The sequence below is a fragment of the Mustelus asterias genome, unplaced genomic scaffold (genome assembly GCF_964213995.1).
Source record: "Mustelus asterias unplaced genomic scaffold, sMusAst1.hap1.1 HAP1_SCAFFOLD_3972, whole genome shotgun sequence".
In the NCBI taxonomy this organism is placed as follows: Eukaryota; Metazoa; Chordata; class Chondrichthyes; order Carcharhiniformes; family Triakidae; genus Mustelus; species Mustelus asterias.
In genome coordinates, this window is record NW_027593917.1 from 1 (window position 1) to 20,000 (window position 20,000).

Sequence of the window (20,000 nt, forward strand, 5' to 3'; positions counted from 1 at the left end):
ACTCGCTCCCACGGGGAGTGGGGGAGAATGTGGGACTCGCTCCTGACAAGTTCACGGTGCTGCAGGTAGGCCTGTTGGTCCGTGTGTGGGACTGTGTTCCAATAGGGTCAGGGATTAGGAGTGAAGTAGAAAGGGTCGAGAGCTTCATGTTTCTTGGTATCCAGATCACCAACAACCTGTCCTGATCCCCCCATGCCGACACTATAGTTAAGAAAGCCCCACCAACACCTCTACTTGCTCAGAAGACTAAGAAAATTTGGCATGTCAGCTACAACTCTCACCAACTTTTACAGATGCTCCATAGAAAGCATTCTTTCTGGTTGTATCACAGCTTGGTCTGGGCTCCTGCTCTGCCCAAGACCGCAAGGAACTACAAAGGGATAACCTCAAATGGTGACACAGTGGTTAGCGCTGCTGCCTCACAGCCAGAGGCCAGACTGTGGCGACCAGGGGATTTTCACAGTAACTTCATTGCAGTGTTAATGTAAGCCTTATTTGGGACACGAACACAATAAAGTTTCAAACTTGAAGCATTAAACTCCATCTGCTGAATGTTGTTCAGAGTGGAGAGAGTTCAGGCACAAAGGAGTGGATGTGTTGAGTGGGGGAGTGGGTGTGAGGGGGGAGTGGGTGTGAGGGGGGAATGGGTGTGAGGGGGGAGTGGCTGTGAGGGGGGGGAGTGGGTGTGAGGGGGAGTGGGTGTGAGGGGGGAGTGGGTGTGAGGGGGGAGTGGGTGTGAGGGGGGAGTGGGTGTGAGGGGGGAGTGGGTGTGAGGGGGGAGTGGGTGTGAGGGGGGAGTGGGTGTGAGGGGGGAGTGGGTGTGAGGGGGGAGTGGGTGTGAGGGGCCGAATGGCTTCTTGGCGTGAGGGTGAAGAGGTGACTTACGTCAAAGCCCTTGTTGGGATCCCACCCAACGTGACCCACGTGCCTGCAAGGAAAACACAGAAGGAGTCAAAACTTGTCATCCCATCGCCATGTCCACGTAACTCCAACCCTCGCGGCTCCCACACATGGGAGCAGCTGAGGAATTCTGCACGGGAAAGCCTCCCCTGACTATCCGGAAACTTCACCTCATCCCAAACTCATCCCTCAGACTCACGGTGTCCTGTGCTAGCTGACCCACATCAGTACATAGGAAATAGGAGCAGGAGTCGGCCATCCAGCCCCTAGTTGTGGCCTCACCAGTACCCTGTACAGTTGCAGCAAGACCTCCCTGCTTTTATACTCCATCCCCTTCGTGATAAAGGCCAACATTCCATTCGCCTTCTTGATCACCTGCTGCACCTGCAAACTGAGTTTTTGTGATTCATGCACAAGGACCCCCAGGTCCCTCTGCACAGTCGCATGTTGTAATTTTTCACCATTTAAATAATAGTCCATTTTACTATTATTTCTTCCAAAGTGAAAGATTCCACACTGTCCCCACATCTAACAACACGTCACAAATCCATCATTCTGTGCAACTCCGTCAAAATCCGTACACCCCCTCCCTATCTCTGTAACCTCCTCCAGCCCCAACACCCCTCCCTATCTCTGTAACCTCCTCCAGCCCCTACACTTCTCCCTATCTCTATAACCTCCTCCAGCCCCTACACCCCCTCCCTATCTCTGTAACCGCCTCCAGCCCCTACACTTCTCCCTATCTCTATAACCTCCTCCAGCCCCTACACCCCCTCCCTATCTCTGTAACCCCCTCCAGCCCCTACACCCCTCCCTATCTCTATAACCACCTCCAGCCCCTACACCCCCTCCCTATCTGTGTAACCTCCTCCAACCCCCTACACCCCCTCCCCATCTCTGCAACCTCCTCCAACCCCCTACACCCCTCCCTATCTCTGTAACCTCCTCCAGCCCCTATACCCCTCCCTAACTCTGTAACCTCCTCCAGCCCCCACACCCCTTCCCTAACTCTGTAACCTCCTCCAGCCCCCACACCCATCCCTATCTCTATAACCTCCTCCAGTCCCTACACCCCTCCTTATCTCTGAAACCCCCTCCAGCCCCTACATCCTCTCCCTATCTCTGTAACCTCCTCCAGCTCCTACACCCCTCCCAATCTCTGCAACCACCTTCACCCCTTTTCAGTCAGTGCTAGGGGAGCGCCGCACTGTGGGAGGGTCAGTGCTGAGGGAGCGCCGCACTGTGGGAGGGTCAGTGCTGAGGGAGCGCCGCACTGTGGGAGGGTCAGTGCTGAGGGAGCGCCGCACTGTGGGAGGGTCAGTGCTGAGGGAGCGCCGCACTGTGGGAGGGTCAGTGCTGAGGGAGCGCCGCACTGTGGGAGGGTCAGTGCTGAGGGAGCGCCGCACTGTGGGAGGGCCAGAGCTGAGGGAGTGCCGCACTGTGGGAGGGTCAGTGCTGAGGGAGCGCTGCACTGTGGAGGGGTCAGTGCTGAGGGAGTGCTGCACTGTGGGGGGGTCAGTGCTGAGGGAGCGCCGCACTGTGGGAGGGTCAGTGCTGAGAGAGCGCCGCACTGTGGGAGGGTCAGTGCTGAGGGAGCGCCGCACTGTGGGAGGGTCAGTGCTGATGGAGCGCCGCACTGTGGGAGGGTCAGTGCTGAGGGAGCGCCGCACTGTGGGAGGGCCAGAGCTGAGGGAGTGCCGCACTGTGGGAGGGTCAGTGCTGACGGAGCGCTGCACTGTGGGGGGGTCAGTGCTGAGGGAGTGCTGCACTGTGGGGGGGTCAGTGCTGAGGGAGCGCTGCACTGTGGGAGGGTCAGTGCTGAGGGAACGCTGCACTGTGGGAGGGTCAGTGCTGAGGGAGCGCTGCACTGTGGGGGGGTCAGTGCTGAGGGAGCCCCGCACTGTAGGACGGTCAGTGCTGAGGGAGCACCGCACTGTGGGAGGGTCAGTGCTGAGGGAGCGCCGCACTGTGGGACGGTCAGTGCTGAGGGAGCGCCGCACTGTGGGACGGTCAGTGCTGAGGGAGCGCCGCACTGTGGGAGGGTCAGTGCTGAGGGAGCACCGCACTGTGGGGGGGTCAGTGCTGTGAGATGCTTTATGGATGGTTATAAGGACTGGAGGAGGTTCTATGAGAGAGGGAGGTGTGTTGGGCATTTTGATTTGATTCATTATTGTCACATGTATTAACACACAGTGAACAGTATTGTTTCTTGCGCGCTGTACAGTCAAAGCATACCGTTCATAGAGAATGAAAGGAGAGGGTGTAGAATGTAGTGTTACAGTCACAGCTCGGGTATTCAAAAGTCTGACAGCAGCAGCAGGGAAGAAGCTGTTCTTGAGTCGGTCGGTGCGTGACCTCAGACTTTTGTATCTTTTTCCCGACGAAAGAAGGTGGAAGAGAGAATATCCGGGGTGCGTGGGGTCCTTGATTATGCTGCTGCTTTTCCCGAGGCAGCGGGAAGTGTAGACAGAGTCAATGGATGGGAGGCTGGTTTGCGTGATGAATTGGGCTACATTCACAACCCTTTGTAGTTCCTTGCGGTCTTGGGCAGAGCAGGAGCCCCAGACCAAGCTGTGATACAACCAGAAAGAATGCTTTCTATGGAGCATCTGTAAAAGTTGGTGAGAGTCGTAGCGGACATGGCAAATTTCCTTAGTCTTCTGAGAAAGTAGAGGTGTTGGTGGGGCTTTAACTATAGTGTCAGCATGGGGGGACCAGGACAGGTTGTTGGTGATCTGGACACCTAAAAACTTGAAGCTCTCGACCCTTTCTACTTCATCCCCGTTGCTGTAGACAGGGACATGTTCTCCTTTACGCTTCCTGAATGACAATCTCCTTCGTTTTGTTGACATTGAGGGAGAGATTATTGTTGACGCACCAGTTCACCAGATTCTCTGTCTCATTCCTGTTCTCTGTCTCGACATTGTTTGAGATCCGACCCACTACGGTGGTGTCATCAGCAAACTTGAAAATCGAATTGGAGGGGAATTTGGCCGCACAGTCAGAGGTGTATAAGGAGTATAGTAGGGGGCTGAGAACACAGCCTTGTGGGGCACCGGTGTTGAGGATAATCGTGGAGGAGGTGTTGTTGCCGATCCTTACTGATGGTGATCTGTGAGTTCGGAAGTTCAGGATCCAGTCGTAGAGGGAGGAGCCGAGGCCCAGGCCACGGAGTTTGGAGATGGGTTTTGTGGGAATAATGGTGTTGAAGGCTGAGCTGTAGTCAATAAATAGGGGTCTGTCATAGGTGTCCTTGTTATCTCGGTGTTCCAGGGTTGAGTGCGGGGTCAGGGAGATGGCGTCTGCTGTGGGGGAACCTGGGAGGCAGGAATTGATTCGTGCCGTGACTAACCTTTTGAACCACTTCATAATGATGGATGTCAGAGGCACCAGATGACAGTCATTCAGTGCATGTGCGTGACTCTCACTGGGTTACGGGTCCCACACTGAGGTTAGAGAGAAAGGGAAGGGTGTAGGGGCTGGAGGAGGTTACAGAGATAGGGAGGGGGTGTAGGGGCTGGAGGAGGTTACAGAGATAGGGAGGGGGTGTAGGGGCTGGAGGAGGTTACAGAGATAGGGAGGGGTGTAAGGGCTGGAGGAGGTTACAGAGATAGGGAGGGGTGTAGGGGCTGGAGGAGGTTACAGAGATAGGGAGGGGGTGTAGGGGCTGGAGGAGGTTACAGAGAAAGGGAGGGATGTAGGGGCTGGAGGAGGTTACAGAGAAAGGGAAGGGTGTAGGGGCTGGAGGAGGTTACAGAGAAAGGGAAGGGTGTAGGGGCTGGAGGAGGTTACAGAGAAAGGGAAGGGTGTAGGGGCTGGAGGAGGTTACAGAGAAAGGGAAGGGTGTAGGGGCTGGAGGAGGTTACAGAGAAAGGGAAGGGTGTAGGGGCTGGAGGAGGTTACAGAGAAAGGGAAGGGTGTAGGGGCTGGAGGAGGTTACAGAGAAAGGGAAGGGTGTAGGGGCTGGAGGAGGTTACAGAGAAAGGGAGGGATGTAGGGGCTGGAGGAGGTTACAGAGATAGGGAGGGGTGTAGGGGGCTGGAGGGGGTTACAGTGATAGGGAGGGGTGTAAGGGCTGGAGGGGGTGACAGAGACAGGAAGGGGGTGTAGGGGCTGGAGGAGGTTACAGAGATAGGGAGGGGGTGTAGGGGCTGGAGGAGATTACTGAGATAGGGAGGGGGTGTAGGGGCTGGAGGAGGTTACAGAGATAGGGAGGGGTGTAGGGGCTGGAGGGGGTTACAGAGATAGGGAGGGGTGTATGGGCTGGAGGAGGTTACAGAGATAGGGAGGGGGTGGCGGGGCTGGAGGAGGTTATAGAGATAGGGAGGGGTGTATGGGCTGGAGGAGGTTACAGAGATAGGGAGGGGGTGTAGGGGCTGGAGGAGATTACAGAGATAGGGAGGGATGTAGGGGCTGGAGGAGGTTACCGAGATAGGGAGGGTGTGTAGGGGCTGGAGGAGATTACAAAGACAGGGAGGGGATGTCGGGGCTGGAGGATGTTACAGAGATAGGGAGTGGGGAGGGGGTGTAGGGGCTGAAGGGGGTTACAGAAATAAGGAGGGGTGTAGGGGCTGGAGGAGGTTACAGAGATAGGGAGTGGGGAGGGGGTGTAGGGGGCTGAAGGGGGTTACAGAAATAAGGAGGGGTGTAGGGGCTGGAGGGGGTGGCAGAGATAGGGAGGGGGTGTAACACTGATTAAGAGGAAGAGAGAGTTGTATGAAATGTACAGGCAGCAAGGAACAGATCAGATGCTCGAGGAGTATAAAAAGTGCAAGAAGCTACTTAAGAGGGAAATCAGGAGGGCTAAAAGAAGACATGAGATTGCTTTGGCAGACAGAGTGAAGGAAACGCCAAAGAGCTTCTATAGGTATGTTAGGAGCAAAAGGATAGTGAGGGATAAAATTGGTCCTCTTGAAGACCAGAGTGGCAGACTGTGTATGGAACCAAAAGAGATGGGGGAGATACTAAATGGTTTTTTTGCATCCGTATTTACTGAGGAAACGGGCGTGGAGTCTACGGAAATAGGGCAAACAGGTAGGGAGGTCATGGAACCGTTACAGATTAAAGGGGAGGAGATGCTCGCTGTCTTGAGGCAAATCAGAGTGGATAAATCCCCAGGACCAGACAGGGTATTCCCATGGACCTCGAGGGAAGCTAGTGTTGAACTTGCAGGGGCCCTGACAGACATATTTAAAATGTCAGTATTCACGGGGGAGGTGCCGGATGATTGGAGGGTGGCTCATGTTGTTCCGTTGTTTAAAAAAGGTTCCAAAAGAAATCCGGGAAATTATAGGCCAGTAAGTTTGACGTCGGTGGTGGGCAAGTTATTGGAAGGTGTGATAAGGGATAGGATCTACAAATATTTGGATAGACAGGGACTTATTAGGGAGAGTCAACATGGCTTTGTGCGTGGTAGGTCATGTTTGACCAATCTATTAGAGTTTTTCGAGGAGGTTACCAGGAAAGTGGATGAAGGGAAGGCGGTGGATGTTGTCTACCTGGATTTCAGCAAGGCCTTTGACAAGGTCCCTCATGGGAGGTTAGTTAGGAAGGTTCAGTCGCTGGGTATACATGGGGAGGTAGTAAATTGGATTAGACACTGGCTCAATGGAAGAAGGTGAGACTTCTGTGTCTGTGCCCTGTTTGAGAACAGAGACCACTCCATCTGACGAAGGAGCATTGCTCCGAAAGCTTATGGTATTTGCTACCAAATAAACCTGTTGGACTTTAACCTGGTGTTGTGAGACTTCTCAATGGAAGAAGCCAGAGAGTGGTTGTGGAGGATTGCTTCTCTGAGTGGAGGCCTGTGACTCGTGGTGTGCCGCAGGGATCAGTGTTGGGTCCATTGTTGTTTGTCATCTATATCAATGATCTGGATGATAATGTGGTAAATTGGATCAGCAAGTTTGCTGATGATACAAAGATTGGAGGTGTAGTGGACAGTGAGGAAGGTTTTCAAAGCTTGCAGAGGGATTTGGACCAACTAGAAAAATGGGCTCACAAATGGCAAATGGAATTTAACGCAGACAAGTGTGAGATATTGCACTTTGGAAGGACAAACCAAAGTAGAACGTACAGGGTAAATGGTAGGACTCTGAAGAGTGCAGTTCATAGAAATCCTACAGTGCAGAAGGAGGCCATTCGGCCCATCGAGTCTGCACCGACCACAATCCCACCCCACATATTTTACCCACTAATCCCTCTAACCTACGCATCCCAGGACACTAAGGGGCAATTTTTTTTAACCTGGCCAATCAACCTAACCCGCACATCTTTGGACTGTGGGAGGAAACCGGAGCACCCGGAGGAAACCCACGCAGACACGAGGAGAATGTGCAAACTCCACACAGACAGTGACCCGAGCCGGGAATCGAACCTGGGACCCTGGAGCTGTGAAGCAGCAGTGCTAACCACTGTGCTACCGTGCTGCCGTCGAGTTGAACAGAGGGATCTGGGAATACAGGTACAGAATTCCCTAAAAGTGACGTCACAGGTGGATAGGGTCGTAAAGAGTGCCTTTGGTACATTGGCCTTTATAAATCGGAGTATCGAGTATAAAAGTTGGAGTGTTATGGTAAGGTTATATAAGGCATTGGTGAGGCCGAATTTGGAGCATTGTGTACAGTTTTGGTCACCTAGTTACAGGAAGGATGTAAATAAGGTTGAAAGAGTGCAGAGAAGGTTCACAAGGATGTTACCGGGACTTGAGAAGCTGAGTTACAGAGAGAGATTGAACAGGTTGGGACTTTATTCCCTGGAGCGTAGAAGATTGAGGGGAGATTTGATAGAGGTGTATAAGATTTTGATGGGTATAGATAGAGTGAATGCAAGCAGGCTTTTTCCGCTGAGGCTAGGGGAGAAAAAAACCAGAGGGCATGGGTTAAGGGTGAAAGGAGAAAAGTTTAAAGGGAATATTAGGGGGGGCTTCTTCACGCAGAGAGTGGTGGGAGTGTGGAATGAGCTGCCGGATAAAGTGGTAAATGCGGGGTCACTTTTAACATTTAAGAAAAACTTGGACGGGTTCATGAATGAGAGGGGTGTGGAGGGATATGGTCCAAGTGCAGGTCAGTGGGACTAGGCAAAAAATGGTTCGGCACAGACAAGAAGGGCCAAAAGGCCTGTTTCTGAGCTGTAATTTTCTATGGTTCTATAGTTCAATGGGTGTAGGGGCTGGAGGAGGTTACAGAGATAGGGAGGGGTGTAGGGGGCTGGAGGGGGTGACAGAGATAGGGAGGGTGTGTAGGGGCTGGAGGAGGTTACAGAGATAGGGAGGGGTGTAGGGGCTGGAGGAGGTTACAGAGATAGGGAGGGGTGTAGGGGGCTGGAGGGGGTGACAGAGATAGGGAGGGTGTGTAGGGGCTGGAGGAGGTTACAGAGATAGGGAGGGGTGTAGGGGCTGGAGGAGGTTACAGAGATAGGGAGGGCTGTAGGGGGCTGGAGGGGGTGACAGAGATAGGGAGGGGTGTAGGGGCTGGAGGAGGTTACAGAGATAGGGAGGCGGTGTAGGGGCTGGAGGGGGGTGACAGAGATAGGGAGGGGTGTAGGGGCTGGAGGAGGTTACAGAGATAGGGAGGGGTGTAGGGGCTGGAGGAGGTTACAGAGATAGGGAGGGGTGTAGGGGCTGGAGGAGGTTACAGAGATAGGGAGGGGGTGTAGGGGCTGGAGGAGGTTACAGAGATAGGGAGGGGTGTAGGGGCTGGAGGAGGTTACAGAGATAGGGAGGGGGTGTAGGGGCTGGAGGAGGTTACAGAGATAGGGAGGGGGTGTAGGGGCTGGAGGAGGTTACAGAGATAGGGAGGGGGTGTAGGGGCTGCAGGAGATTACAGAGATAGGGAGGGGGTGTAGGGGCTGGAGGAGGTTACAGAGATAGGGAGGGGGTGTCGGGGCTGGAGGAGGTTACAGAGATAGGGAGGGTGTGTAGGGGCTGGAGGAGATTACAAAGATCGGGAGGGGGTGGAGGGGCTGGAGGATGTTACAGAGATAGGGAGGGGGTGTAGGGGCTGGAGGGCGTTACAGAGATAGGGAGGGGGTGTCGGGGCTGGAGGAGGTTACAGAGATAGGGAGGGGTGTAGGGGCTGGAGGAGGTTACAGAGATAGGGAGGGGGTGTAGGGACTGGAGGAGGTTACAGAGATAGGGAGGGGGTGTAGGGGGCTGGAGGAGGTTACAGAGATAGGGAGGGGGTGTAGGGACTGGAGGAGGTTACAGCGATAGGGAGGGGGTGTAGGGGCTGGAGGAGGTTACAGAGATAGGGAGGGGGTGTAGGGGCTGGAGGGGGTTACAGAGATAGGGAGGGGGTGTCGGGGCTGGAGGAGGTTACAGAGATAGGGAGGGGTGTAGGGACTGGAGGAGGTTACAGAGATAGGGAGGGGGTGTAGGGGCTGCAGGAGATTACAGAGATAGGGAGGGGGTGTAGGGGCTGGAGGAGGTTACAGAGATAGGGAGGGGGTGTCGGGGCTGGAGGAGGTTACAGAGATAGGGAGGGTGTGTAGGGGCTGGAGGAGATTACAAAGATCGGGAGGGGGTGGAGGGGCTGGAGGATGTTACAGAGATAGGGAGGGGGTGTAGGGGCTGGAGGGCGTTACAGAGATAGGGAGGGGGTGTCGGGGCTGGAGGAGGTTACAGAGATAGGGAGGGGTGTAGGGGCTGGAGGAGGTTACAGAGATAGGGAGGGGGTGTAGGGACTGGAGGAGGTTACAGAGATAGGGAGGGGGTGTAGGGGGCTGGAGGAGGTTACAGAGATAGGGAGGGGGTGTAGGGACTGGAGGAGGTTACAGCGATAGGGAGGGGGTGTAGGGGCTGGAGGAGGTTACAGAGATAGGGAGGGGGTGTAGGGGCTGGAGGGGGTTACAGAGATAGGGAGGGGGTGTCGGGGCTGGAGGAGGTTACAGAGATAGGGAGGGGTGTAGGGACTGGAGGTTGTTACAGAGATCGGGAGGGATGTAGGGGCTGGAGGAGGTTACAGAGATAGGGAGAGGTGTTGAGTTGGAGGAGGTTACAGAGATAGGGAGGGTGTAGGGGCTGGAGGAGGTTACAGAGATAGGGAGGGGTGTCGGGGGCTGGAGGAGGTTACAGTGATAGGGAGGGTGTGTAGGGGGCTGGAGGAGGTTACAGAGATAGGGAGAGGTGTAGGGGCTGGAGGAGGTTACAGAGATAGGGAGGGGGTTTAGGGGGCTGGAGGAGGTTACAGAGATAGGGAGGGGGTGTAGGGACTGGAGGGGGTTACAGAGATAGGGAGGGGGTGTAGGGGCTGGAGGAGGTTAAAGAGATAGGGAGGGGGTGTAGGGGCTGGAGGGGGTTACAGAGATAGGGAGGGGGTGTCGGGGCTGGAGGAGGTTACAGAGATAGGGAGGGGTGTAGGGGCTGGAGGTTGTTACAGAGATCGGGAGGGATGTCGGGGCTGGAGGAGGTTACAGAGATAGGGAGAGGTGTTGAGTTGGAGGAGGTTACAGAGATAGGGAGGGTGTAGGGGCTGGAGAAGGTTACAGAGATAGGGAGGGGTGTCGGGGGCTGGAGGAGGTTACAGTGATAGGGAGGGTGTGTAGGGGGCTGGAGGAGGTTACAGAGATAGGGAGAGGTGTTGAGTTGGAGGAGGTTACAGAGATAGGGAGGGTGTAGGGGCTGGAGGAGGTTACAGAGATAGGGAGGGGTGTCGGGGGCTGGAGGAGGTTACAGAGATAGGGAGGGGGTGGAGGGACTGGAGGAGGTTACAGAGATAGGGAGGGGGTGTAGGGGCTGGAGGAGGTTACAGAGATAGGGAGGGGGTGTAGGGGCTGGAGGGGGTTACAGAGATAGGGAGGGGGTGTCGGGGCTGGAGGAGGTTACAGAGATAGGGAGGGGGTGTAGGGGCTGGAGGGGGTTACAGAGATAGGGAGGGGGTGTAGGGGCTGGAGGAGGTTACAGAGATAGGGAGGGTGTGTAGGGGGCTGGAGGAGGTTACAGAGATAGGGAGGGGGTGTAGGGGGCTGGAGGAGGTTACAGAGATAGGGAGGGTGTGTAGGGGTGGAGGAGGTTACAGAGATAGGGAGGGTGTGTAGGGGTGGAGGAGGTTACAGAGATAGGGAGGGTGTGTAGGGGCTGGAGGGGGTGACAGAGATAGGGAGGGGGTGTCGGGGCTGGAGGAGGTTACAGAGATAGGGAGGGGGTGTAGGGGCTGGAGGGGGTGACAGAGATAGGGAGGGGGTGTCGGGGCTGGAGGAGGGTACAGAGATAGGGAGGGGGTGTCGGGGCTGGAGGAGGGTACAGAGATAGGGAGGGGGTGTAGGGGTGGAGGAGGTTACAGAGATAGGGAGGGTGTGTAGGGGTGGAGGAGGTTACAGAGATAGGGAGGGTGTGTAGGGGTGGAGGAGGTTACAGTGATAGGGAGGGTGTGTAGGGGTGGAGGAGGGGGTTACAGTGATAGGGAGGGTGTGTCGGGGTGGAGGAGGTTACAGAGATAGGGAGGGTGTGTAGGGGTGGAGGAGGTTACAGAGATAGGGAGGGATTGCGAGGAGAACAGGGAGGGATTTGGAAATGAGCAGAGTTGATGAGGGAGGACGGAAGCTGTAACTGCGTGTCACACCTCGCACTCCTTGCAATGGCTTTGTGGTTGTGCTACATCCTGTGATCGGGTCTGTGCTGGGGGGAAGTGGGTGAAGGGAGCAGCAGTGTGAGTCGCAGAGGACCTGTGGCAAAAACGCCGCCATGAGCAAGATTCACGTATCCTCGGCACTTCTCTCTGACCACGAGAACCAGGTTTTGTTCGAACTGATTGAACGAAAGACTGTGGTGAGTTTACGGCATTCATCGACACCCCTCCCTGATCCCCAAAAACTGAGGCCCACAGACATTGTACCAAACACCCCAGTGAGAGTCAGTGTGTGTGGAACCCGTACCCCAGTGAGAGTCAGTGTGTGTGGGACCCGTACCCCAGTGAGAGTCAGTGTGTGTGGGACCCGTACCCCAGTGAGAGTCAGTGTGTGTGGGACCCGTACCCCAGTGAGAGTCAGTGTGTGTGGGACCCGTACCCCAGTGAGAGTGAGTGTGTGTGAAACCCGTCCCCCAGTGAGAGTTAGTGTGTGTGGGACCCGTATCCCAGTGAGAGTCAGTGTGTGTGGGACCCGTACCCCAGTGAGAGTCAGTGTGTGTGGAACCCGTACCCCTGTGAGAGTCAGTGTGTGTGGAACCCGTACCCCAGTGAGAGTCAGTGTGTGTGGGACCCGTACCCCAGTGAGAGTCAGTGTGTGTGGGACCCGTACCCCAGTGAGAGTCAGTGTGTGGGACCCGTACCCCAGCGAGAGTCAGTGTGTGTGGGACCCGTACCCCAGTGAGAGTCAGTGTGTGTGGAACCCGTACCCCAGTGAGAGTGAGTGTGTGTGAAACCCGTCCCCCAGTGAGAGTCAGTGTGTGTGGAACCCGTACCCCTGTGAGAGTCAGTGTGTGTGGAACCCGTACCCCAGTGAGAGTCAGTGTGTGTGGAACCCGTACCCCAGTGAGAGTCAGTGTGGGTGGGACCCGTACCCCAGTGAGCGTCAGTGTGTGTGGAACCTGTACCCCTGTGAGAGTCAGTGTGTGAGGAACCCGTACCCCAGTGAGAGTCAGTGTGTGTGGAACCCGTACCCCAGTGAGAGTCAGTGTGTGTGGAACCCGTACCCCAGTGAGAGTCAGTGTGTGTGGGGTCTGTACCCCAGTGAGAGTCAGTGTGTGGGGTCTGTACCCCAGTGAGAGTCAGTGTGTGTGGAACCCGTACCCCAGTGAGAGTCAGTGTGTGTGGGACCCGTACCCCAGTGAGAGTCAGTATGTGTGGAACCTGTACCCCAGTGAGAGTCAGTGTGTGTGGAACCCGTACCCCAGCGAGAGTCAGTGTGTGTGGAACCCATACCCCAGTGAGAGTCAGTGTGTGTGGGACCCGTACCCCAGTGAGAGTCAGTGTGCGTGGGACCCATACCCCAGGGAGGGACAGTGCGTGTGTGGGACCCGTACCCCAGTGAGAGTCAGTGTGTGTGGGACCCGTACCCCAGTGAGAGTCAGTGTGTGGGACCCGTACCCCAGTGAGAGTCAGTGTGTGTGGGACCCGTACCCCAGTGAGAGTCAGTGTGTGTGGAACCCGTACCCCAGTGAGAGTCAGTGTGTGGGACCCATACCCCAGTGAGAGTCAGTGTGTGTGGGACCCGTACCGCAGTGAGAGTCAATGTGTGTGGGACCCGTACCCCAGTGAGAGTCAGTGTGTGTGGAACCCGTACCCCAGTGAGAGTCAGTGTGTGTGGGACCCGTACCCCAGTGAGGGTCATTGTGTGTGGAACCCGTACCCCAGTGAGAGTCAGTGTGTGTGGGACCCGTACCCCAGTGAGAGTCAGTGTGTGTGGAACCCGTACACGAGTGAGAGTCAGTGTGTGTGGGACCCGTACCCCAGTGAGAGTCAGTGTGTGTGGGACCCGTACCCCAGTGAGAGTCAGTGTGTGTGAAACCCGTACCCCAGTGAGAGTCAGTGTGTGTGGGACCCGTACCCCAGTGAGAGTCAGTGTGTGTGAAACCCGTACCCCAGTGAGAGTCAGTGTGTGTGGAACCCGTACCCCAGTGAGAGTCAGTGTGTGTGGGACCCATACCCCAGTGAGAGTCAGTGTGTGGAACCCGTACCCCAGTGAGAGTCAGTGTGCGTGGGACCCATACCCCAGGGAGGGACAGTGCGTGTGTGGGACCCGTACCCCAGTGAGAGTCAGTGTGTGTGGGACCCGTACCCCAGTGAGAGTCAGTGTGTGTGGGACCCGTACCCCAGTGAGAGTCAGTGTGTGTGGAACCCGTACCCCAGTGAGAGTCAGTGTGTGTGGGACCCATACCCCAGTGAGAGTCAGTGTGTGTGGGACCCATACCCCAGTGAGAGTCAGTGTGTGTGGAACCCGTACCCCAGTGAGAGTCAGTGTGTGGGACCCATACCCCAGTGAGAGTCAGTGTGTGTGGGACCCGTACCGCAGTGAGAGTCAGTGTGTGTGGGACCCGTACCCCAGTGAGAGTCAGTGTGTGTGAAACCCGTACCCCAGTGAGAGTCAGTGTGTGTGGGACCCGTACCCCAGTGAGAGTCAGTGTGTGTGGAACCCATACCCCAGTGAGAGTCAGTGTGTGTGGGACCCGTACCCCAGTGAGAGTCAGTGTGTGTGGAACCCGTACCCCAGTGAGAGTCAGTGTGTGTGGGACCCGTACCCCAGTGAGAGTCAGTGTGTGTGAAACCCGTACCCCAGTGAGAGTCAGTGTGTGTGGAACCCGTACCCGAGTGAGAGTCAGTGTGTGTGGAACCCGTACCCGAGTGAGAGTCAGTGTGTGTGGAACCTGTACCCGAGTGAGAGTCAGTGTGTGTGGGACCCGTACCCCAGTGAGAGTCAGTGTGTGTGGAACCTGTACCCGAGTGAGAGTCAGTGTGTGTGGGACCCGTACCCCAGTGAGAGTCAGTGTGTGTGGAACCCGTACCCCAGTGAGAGTCAGTGTGTGTGGAACCCGTACACCAGTGAGAGTCAGTGTGTGTGGAACCCGTACCCCAGTGAGAGTCAGTGTGTGTGGAACCCGTACCCCAGCGAGAGTCAGTGTGTGTGGAACCCGTACCCCAGTGAGAGTCAGTGTGTGTGGAACCCGTACCCCAGTGAGAGTCAGTGTGTGTGGAACCCGTGCCCCAGCGAGAGTCAGTGTGTGTGGAACCCGTACCCCAGTGAGAGTCAGTGTGTGTGGAACCCGTACCCCAGTGAGAGTCAGTGTGTGTGCAACCCGTACCCCAGCGAGAGTCAGTGTGTGTGGAACCCGTACCCCAGTGAGAGTCAGTGTGTGTGGAACCCGTACCCCAGTGAGAGTCAGTGTGTGTGGGACCCATACCCCAGTGAGAGTCAGTGTGTGTGGGACCCCAACCTTACTTTGAGTGAACGCTCCCAGGACAGGTACAGCACGGGGTTAGATACAGAGTAAAGCTCCCTCTACACTGTCCCCCATCAAACACTCCCAGGACAGGTACAGCACGGGGTTAGATACAGAGTAAAGCTCCCTCTACACTATCCCCATCAAACACTCCCAGGACAGGTGCAGCACGGGATTAGATACAGAGTAAAGCTCCCTCTACGCTGTCCCCATCAAACACTCCCAGGACAGGTACAGCACGGGGTTAGATACAGAGTAAAGCTCCCTCTACACTATCCCCATCAAACACTCCCAGGACAGGTACAGCACGGGGTTAGATACAGAGTAAAGCTCCCTCTACACTGTCCCCATCAAACACTCCCAGGACAGGTACAGCACGGGGTTAGATACAGAGTAAAGCTCCCTCTACACTGTCCCCATCAAACACTCCCAGGACAGGTACAGCACGGGGTTAGATACAGAGTAAAGCTCCCTCTACACTGTCGCCATCAAACACTCCCAGGACAGGTACAGCACGGGGTTAGATACAGAGTAAAGCTCCCTCTACACTGTCCCCCATCAAACACTCCCAGGACAGGTACAGCACGGGGTTAGATACAGAGTAAAGCTCCCTCTACACTGTCCCCCATCAAACACTCCCAGGACAGGTACAGCACGGGGTTAGATACAGAGTAAAGCTCCCTCTGCACTGTCCCCATCAAACACTCCCAGGACAGGTACAGCACGGGGTTAGATACAGAGTAAAGCCCCCTCTACACTGTCCCCATCAAACACTCCCAGGACAGGTACAGCACGGGGTTAGATACAGAGTAAAGCTCCCTCTACACTGTCCCCATCAAACACTCCCAGGACAGGTACAGCACGGGGTTAGATACAGAGTAAAGCTCCCTCTACACTGTCCCCATCAAACACTCCCAGGACAGGTACAGCCCGGGGTTAGATACAGAGTAAAGCTCCCTCTACACTGTCCCCATCAAACACTCCCAGGATAGGTACAGCACGGGGTTAGATACAGAGTAAAGCTCCCTCTACACTGTCCCCATCAAACACTCCCAGGACAGGTACAGCACGGGGTTAGATACAGAGTAAAGCTCCCTCTACACTGTCCCCCATCAAACACTCCCAGGACAGGTACAGCACGGGGTTAGATACAGAGTAAAGCTCCCTCTACACTGTCCCCCATCAAACACTCCCAGGACAGGTACAGCACGGGGTTCGATACAGAGTAAGGTTATGTTGGATTAATTGCCTCTCTCTCTCTCTCTGCCCTTGGTGACAGATCCTATTTTGAGCTGTTTCCTGCCTATTCAGCAGCGAATCAGAGTTCTGATGCCAAACCACTTCCGGCCGTGTCACTCCCCGTCTGTGTCAGCAACCCTTGAGTCCCAGGGAAGCCAATTAAAACCCTCCGAAAATCCCCGAATAGCTTCATCAAATTGGCCCACCTGCTGGCGGGCAGCCGCTTGGCTTCACCCTCCGCCTGTGGTCTCCAGGGCAGGGCCCAAAATGTTGGATGTTGGACCACATGAGGCACCACCTCTGTACCTGAAGCCAGGCTCCAAACACACAAGCACTCCTGGCAGAGAGAGACCAGATATCAAACACAGACTCGAAAGTAAAGGCAGACTCAGATCAGAATGATTCATATGAAAAAATTAATAAACAATTCTCATCATTGAGCACCACTTTCTGGGGGAGCGCCGCACTGTGGGAGGGTCAGTGCTGAGAGAGCGCCGCACTGTGGGAGGGTCAGTGCTGAGGGAGCGCCGCACTGTGGGAGGGTCAGTGCTGAGGGAGCGCCGCACTGCGGGGGGGCCAGTGCTGAGGGAGCGCCGCACTGTGGGAGGGTCAGTGCTGAGGGAGCTCCGCACTGTGGGAGGGTCAGTGCTGAGGGAGCGCCGCACTGTGGGAGGGTCAGTGCTGAGGGAGCGCCGCACTGTGGGAGGGTCAGTGCTGAGGGAGCGCCGCACTGTGGGAGGGTCAGTGCTGAGGGAGCGCCGCACTGCGGGAGGGTCAGTGCTGAGGGAGCGCCGCACTGTGGGAGGGTCAGTGCTGTGGGAGCGCCGCACTGTGGGAGGGTCAGTGCTGAGGGAGCGCCGCACTGTGGGAGGGTCAGTGCTGAGGGAGCGCCGCACTGTGGGAGGATCAGTGCTGTGGGAGCGCCGCACTGTGGGAGGGTCAGTGCTGAGGGAGCGCCGCACTGTGGGAGGGTCAGTGCTGAGGGAGCGCCGCACTGTGGGAGGGTCAGTGCTGAGGGAGCGCCGCACTGTGGGAGGATCAGTGCTGTGGGTGTGCCGCACTGTGGGAGGGTCAGTGCTGAAGGAGCGCCGCACTGTGGGAGGGTCAGTGCTGAGGGAGCGCCGCACTGTGGGAGGGTCAGTGCTGAGGGAGTGCCGCACTGTGGGAGGGTCAGTGCTGAGGGAGCACCGCACTGTGGGAGGGTCAGTGCTGAGGGAGCGCCGCACTGTGGGAGGGTCAGTGCTGAGGGAGCAGTGCACTGTGGGAGGGTCAGTGCTGAGGGAGCGTTGCACTGTGGGAGGGTCAGTGCTGAGGGAGCACCGCACTGTGGGAGGGTCAGTGCTGAGGGAGCGCCGCACTGTGGGAGAGTCAGTGCTGAGGGACTGCTGCACTGTGGGAGGGTCAGTGCTGAGGGAGCGCCGCACTGTGGGAGAGTCAGTGCTGAGGGACTGCTGCACTCTGGGAGGGTCAGTGCTGAGGGAGCGCCGCACTGTGGGAGGGTCAGTGCTGAGGGAGCGCCGCACTGTGGGAGGGTCAGTGCTGAGGGAGCGCCGCACTGTGGGAGAGTCAGTGCTGAGGGAGCGCTGCACAGTGGGAGGGTCAGTGCTGAGGGAGCAGTGCACTGTGGGAGGGTCAGTGCTGAGGGAGCGTTGCACTGTGGGAGGGTCAGTGCTGAGGGAGCACCGCACTGTGGGAGGGTCAGTGCTGAGGGAGTGCCGCACTGTGGGAGGGTCAGTGCTGAGGGAGCGCCGCACTGTGGGAGGGTCAGTGCTGAGGGAGTGCCGCACTGTGGGAGGGTCAGTGCTGAGGGAGCGCCGCACTGTGGGAGAGTCAGTGCTGAGGGACTGCTGCACTCTGGGAGGGTCAGTGCTGAGGGAGCACCGCACTGTGGGAGGGTCAGTGCTGAGGGAGCGCCGCACTGTGGGAGGGTCAGTGCTGAGGGAGCGCCGCACTGTGGGAGAGTCAGTGCTGAGGGAGCGCTGCACAGTGGGAGGGTCAGTGCTGAGAGAGCACCGCACTGTGGGAGGGTCAGTGCTGAGGGAGCGCCGCACTGTGGGAGGGTCAGTGCTGAGGGAGCACCGCACTGTGGGAGGGTCAGTGCTGAGGGAGCGCCGCACTGTGGGAGGGTCAGTGCTGAGGGAGCGCCGCACTGTGGGAGGGTCAGTGGTGAGTGAGCGCCTCACTGTGGGAGGGTCAGTGCTGAGAGTGTGCCGCACTGTGGGAGAGTCAGTGCTGAGGGAGCGCTGCACTGTGGGATGGTCAGTGCTGAGGGAGCGCCGCACTGTGGGATGGTCAGTGCTGAGGGAGCGCTGCACTGTGGGATGGTCAGTGCTGAGGGAGCGCCGCACTGTGGGATGGTCAGTGCTGAGGGAGCGCCGCACTGTGGGAGGGTCAGTGCTGAGGGAGCGCCGCACTGTGGGAGGGTCAGTGCCGAGGGAGCGCCACACTGTGGGAGGGTCAGTGCTGAGGGAGCTCCGCACTGCAGGTGGGACTGGTCAGTGCTGAGGGAGCGCCGCACTGTGGGAGGGTCAGTGCTGAGGGAGCGCCGCACTGTGGGAGGCTCACTGCTGACTCCAGCTATTCTCAGTACTTTGTGTGTGGTCCAGTGACTGTGATAACCCCCTCTCTCTCTATCTCTCCTCAGAGCCTTGCTACGACAGTTGTGCAGGTTTATCTTGCTCTGCCCAATAGCAGTCATTACTGGACCAAATGCCACTCTGGTGTCGCCTGTTTTGTTAAGGACAATCCAAAACGATCCTATTTCATCAGAGTCTACAGTCTCAAGGTAGATAACATCCTCCACGCCCACACAGCTTCATGCCACACATTTCCCCCATGGGAGTGAGTCCCACATTCTCCCCCATTCAACCTGGGAGCGAGTCCCACATTCTCCCCCAGTCCCCGTGGGAGCAAGTCCCACATTCTCCCCCACTCCCCGTGGGAGCAAGTCCCACATTCTCCGCAACTCGGTGGCACAGTGGTTAGCACTGCTGCTTCACAGCTCCAGGGTCCCGGGTTCGATTCCCGGCTCAGGTCACTGTCTGTGTGGAGTTTGCACATTCTCCTCGTGTCTGCGTGGGTTTCCTCCGGGTGCTCCGGTTTCCTCCCACAGTCCAAAGATGTGCGGGTTAGGTTGATCGGCCAGGTTAAAAATTGCCCCTTAGAGTCCTGAGATGCGTAGGTTAGTGGGTAAATATGTGGGGGTAGGGCCTAGGTGGGATTGTGGTCGGTGCAGACTCGATGGGCCGAATGGCCTCCTTCTGCACTGTAGGGTTTCTATGATTCTATGATTCTCCTTGGGAGCGAGTCCCACATTCTCCCCCAATCCCCGTGGGAGCGAGTCCCACATTCTCCCCATTCCCCGTAGGACCGAGTCCCAAATTCTCCCCCACTCAACCTGGGAGTGAGTCCCACATTCTCCCCACTCCCCGTGGGAGCGAGTCCCACATTCTCCACCACTCCCCTTGGAGCGAGTCCCACATTCTCCACCACTCCCCGTGGGAGCGAGTCCCACATTCTCCCCCAATCCCCGTGGGAGCGAGTCCCACATTCTCCCCCAATCCCCGTAGGACCGAGTCCCAAATTCTCCCCCACTCAACCTGGGAGTGAGTCCCACATTCTCCCCACTCCCCGTGTGAGCGAGTCCCACATTCTCCACCACTCCCCTTGGAGCGAGTCCCACATTCTCCCCGTTCCCCGTGGGAGCGAGTCCCACATTCTCCCCCACTCCCCGTGGGAGCGAGTCCCACATTCCCCCCCACTCCCCGTGGGAGCGAGTCCCACATTCTCCCCCACTCCCCGTGGGAGCGAGTCCCACATTCTCCCCCACTCTCCGTGGGAGCGAGTCCCACATTCTCCCCCACTCCCCGTGGGAGTGAGTCCCACATTCTCCCCCACTCCCCGTGGGAGCGAGTCCCACATTCATCTTTCCTTAGAGTTGGAACATCTCAGTACTGGAATCAACCTTGCACCTTTTTCCATGCCTCTA

General features: G+C 56.9%; 1 protein-coding gene across 1 annotated transcript in view; it reads left to right on the forward strand.

Annotated features, from left to right (window-relative positions):
- Positions 1–11,366: 11,366 nt before the first annotated feature.
- The window catches only part of LOC144490889 (actin nucleation-promoting factor WAS-like), a gene marked incomplete at its 3' end in the record, with an annotated part of 11,380 nt that continues 2,746 nt past the window's right edge, over positions 11,367–20,000 (forward strand). Inside the window, exons 1-2 of the mRNA XM_078208573.1 lie at positions 11,367–11,665; positions 18,657–18,797. Of these exons, the coding sequence (XP_078064699.1) occupies positions 11,582–11,665; positions 18,657–18,797 (225 nt within the window). The remainder of the gene's footprint in view (positions 11,666–18,656; positions 18,798–20,000) is intronic.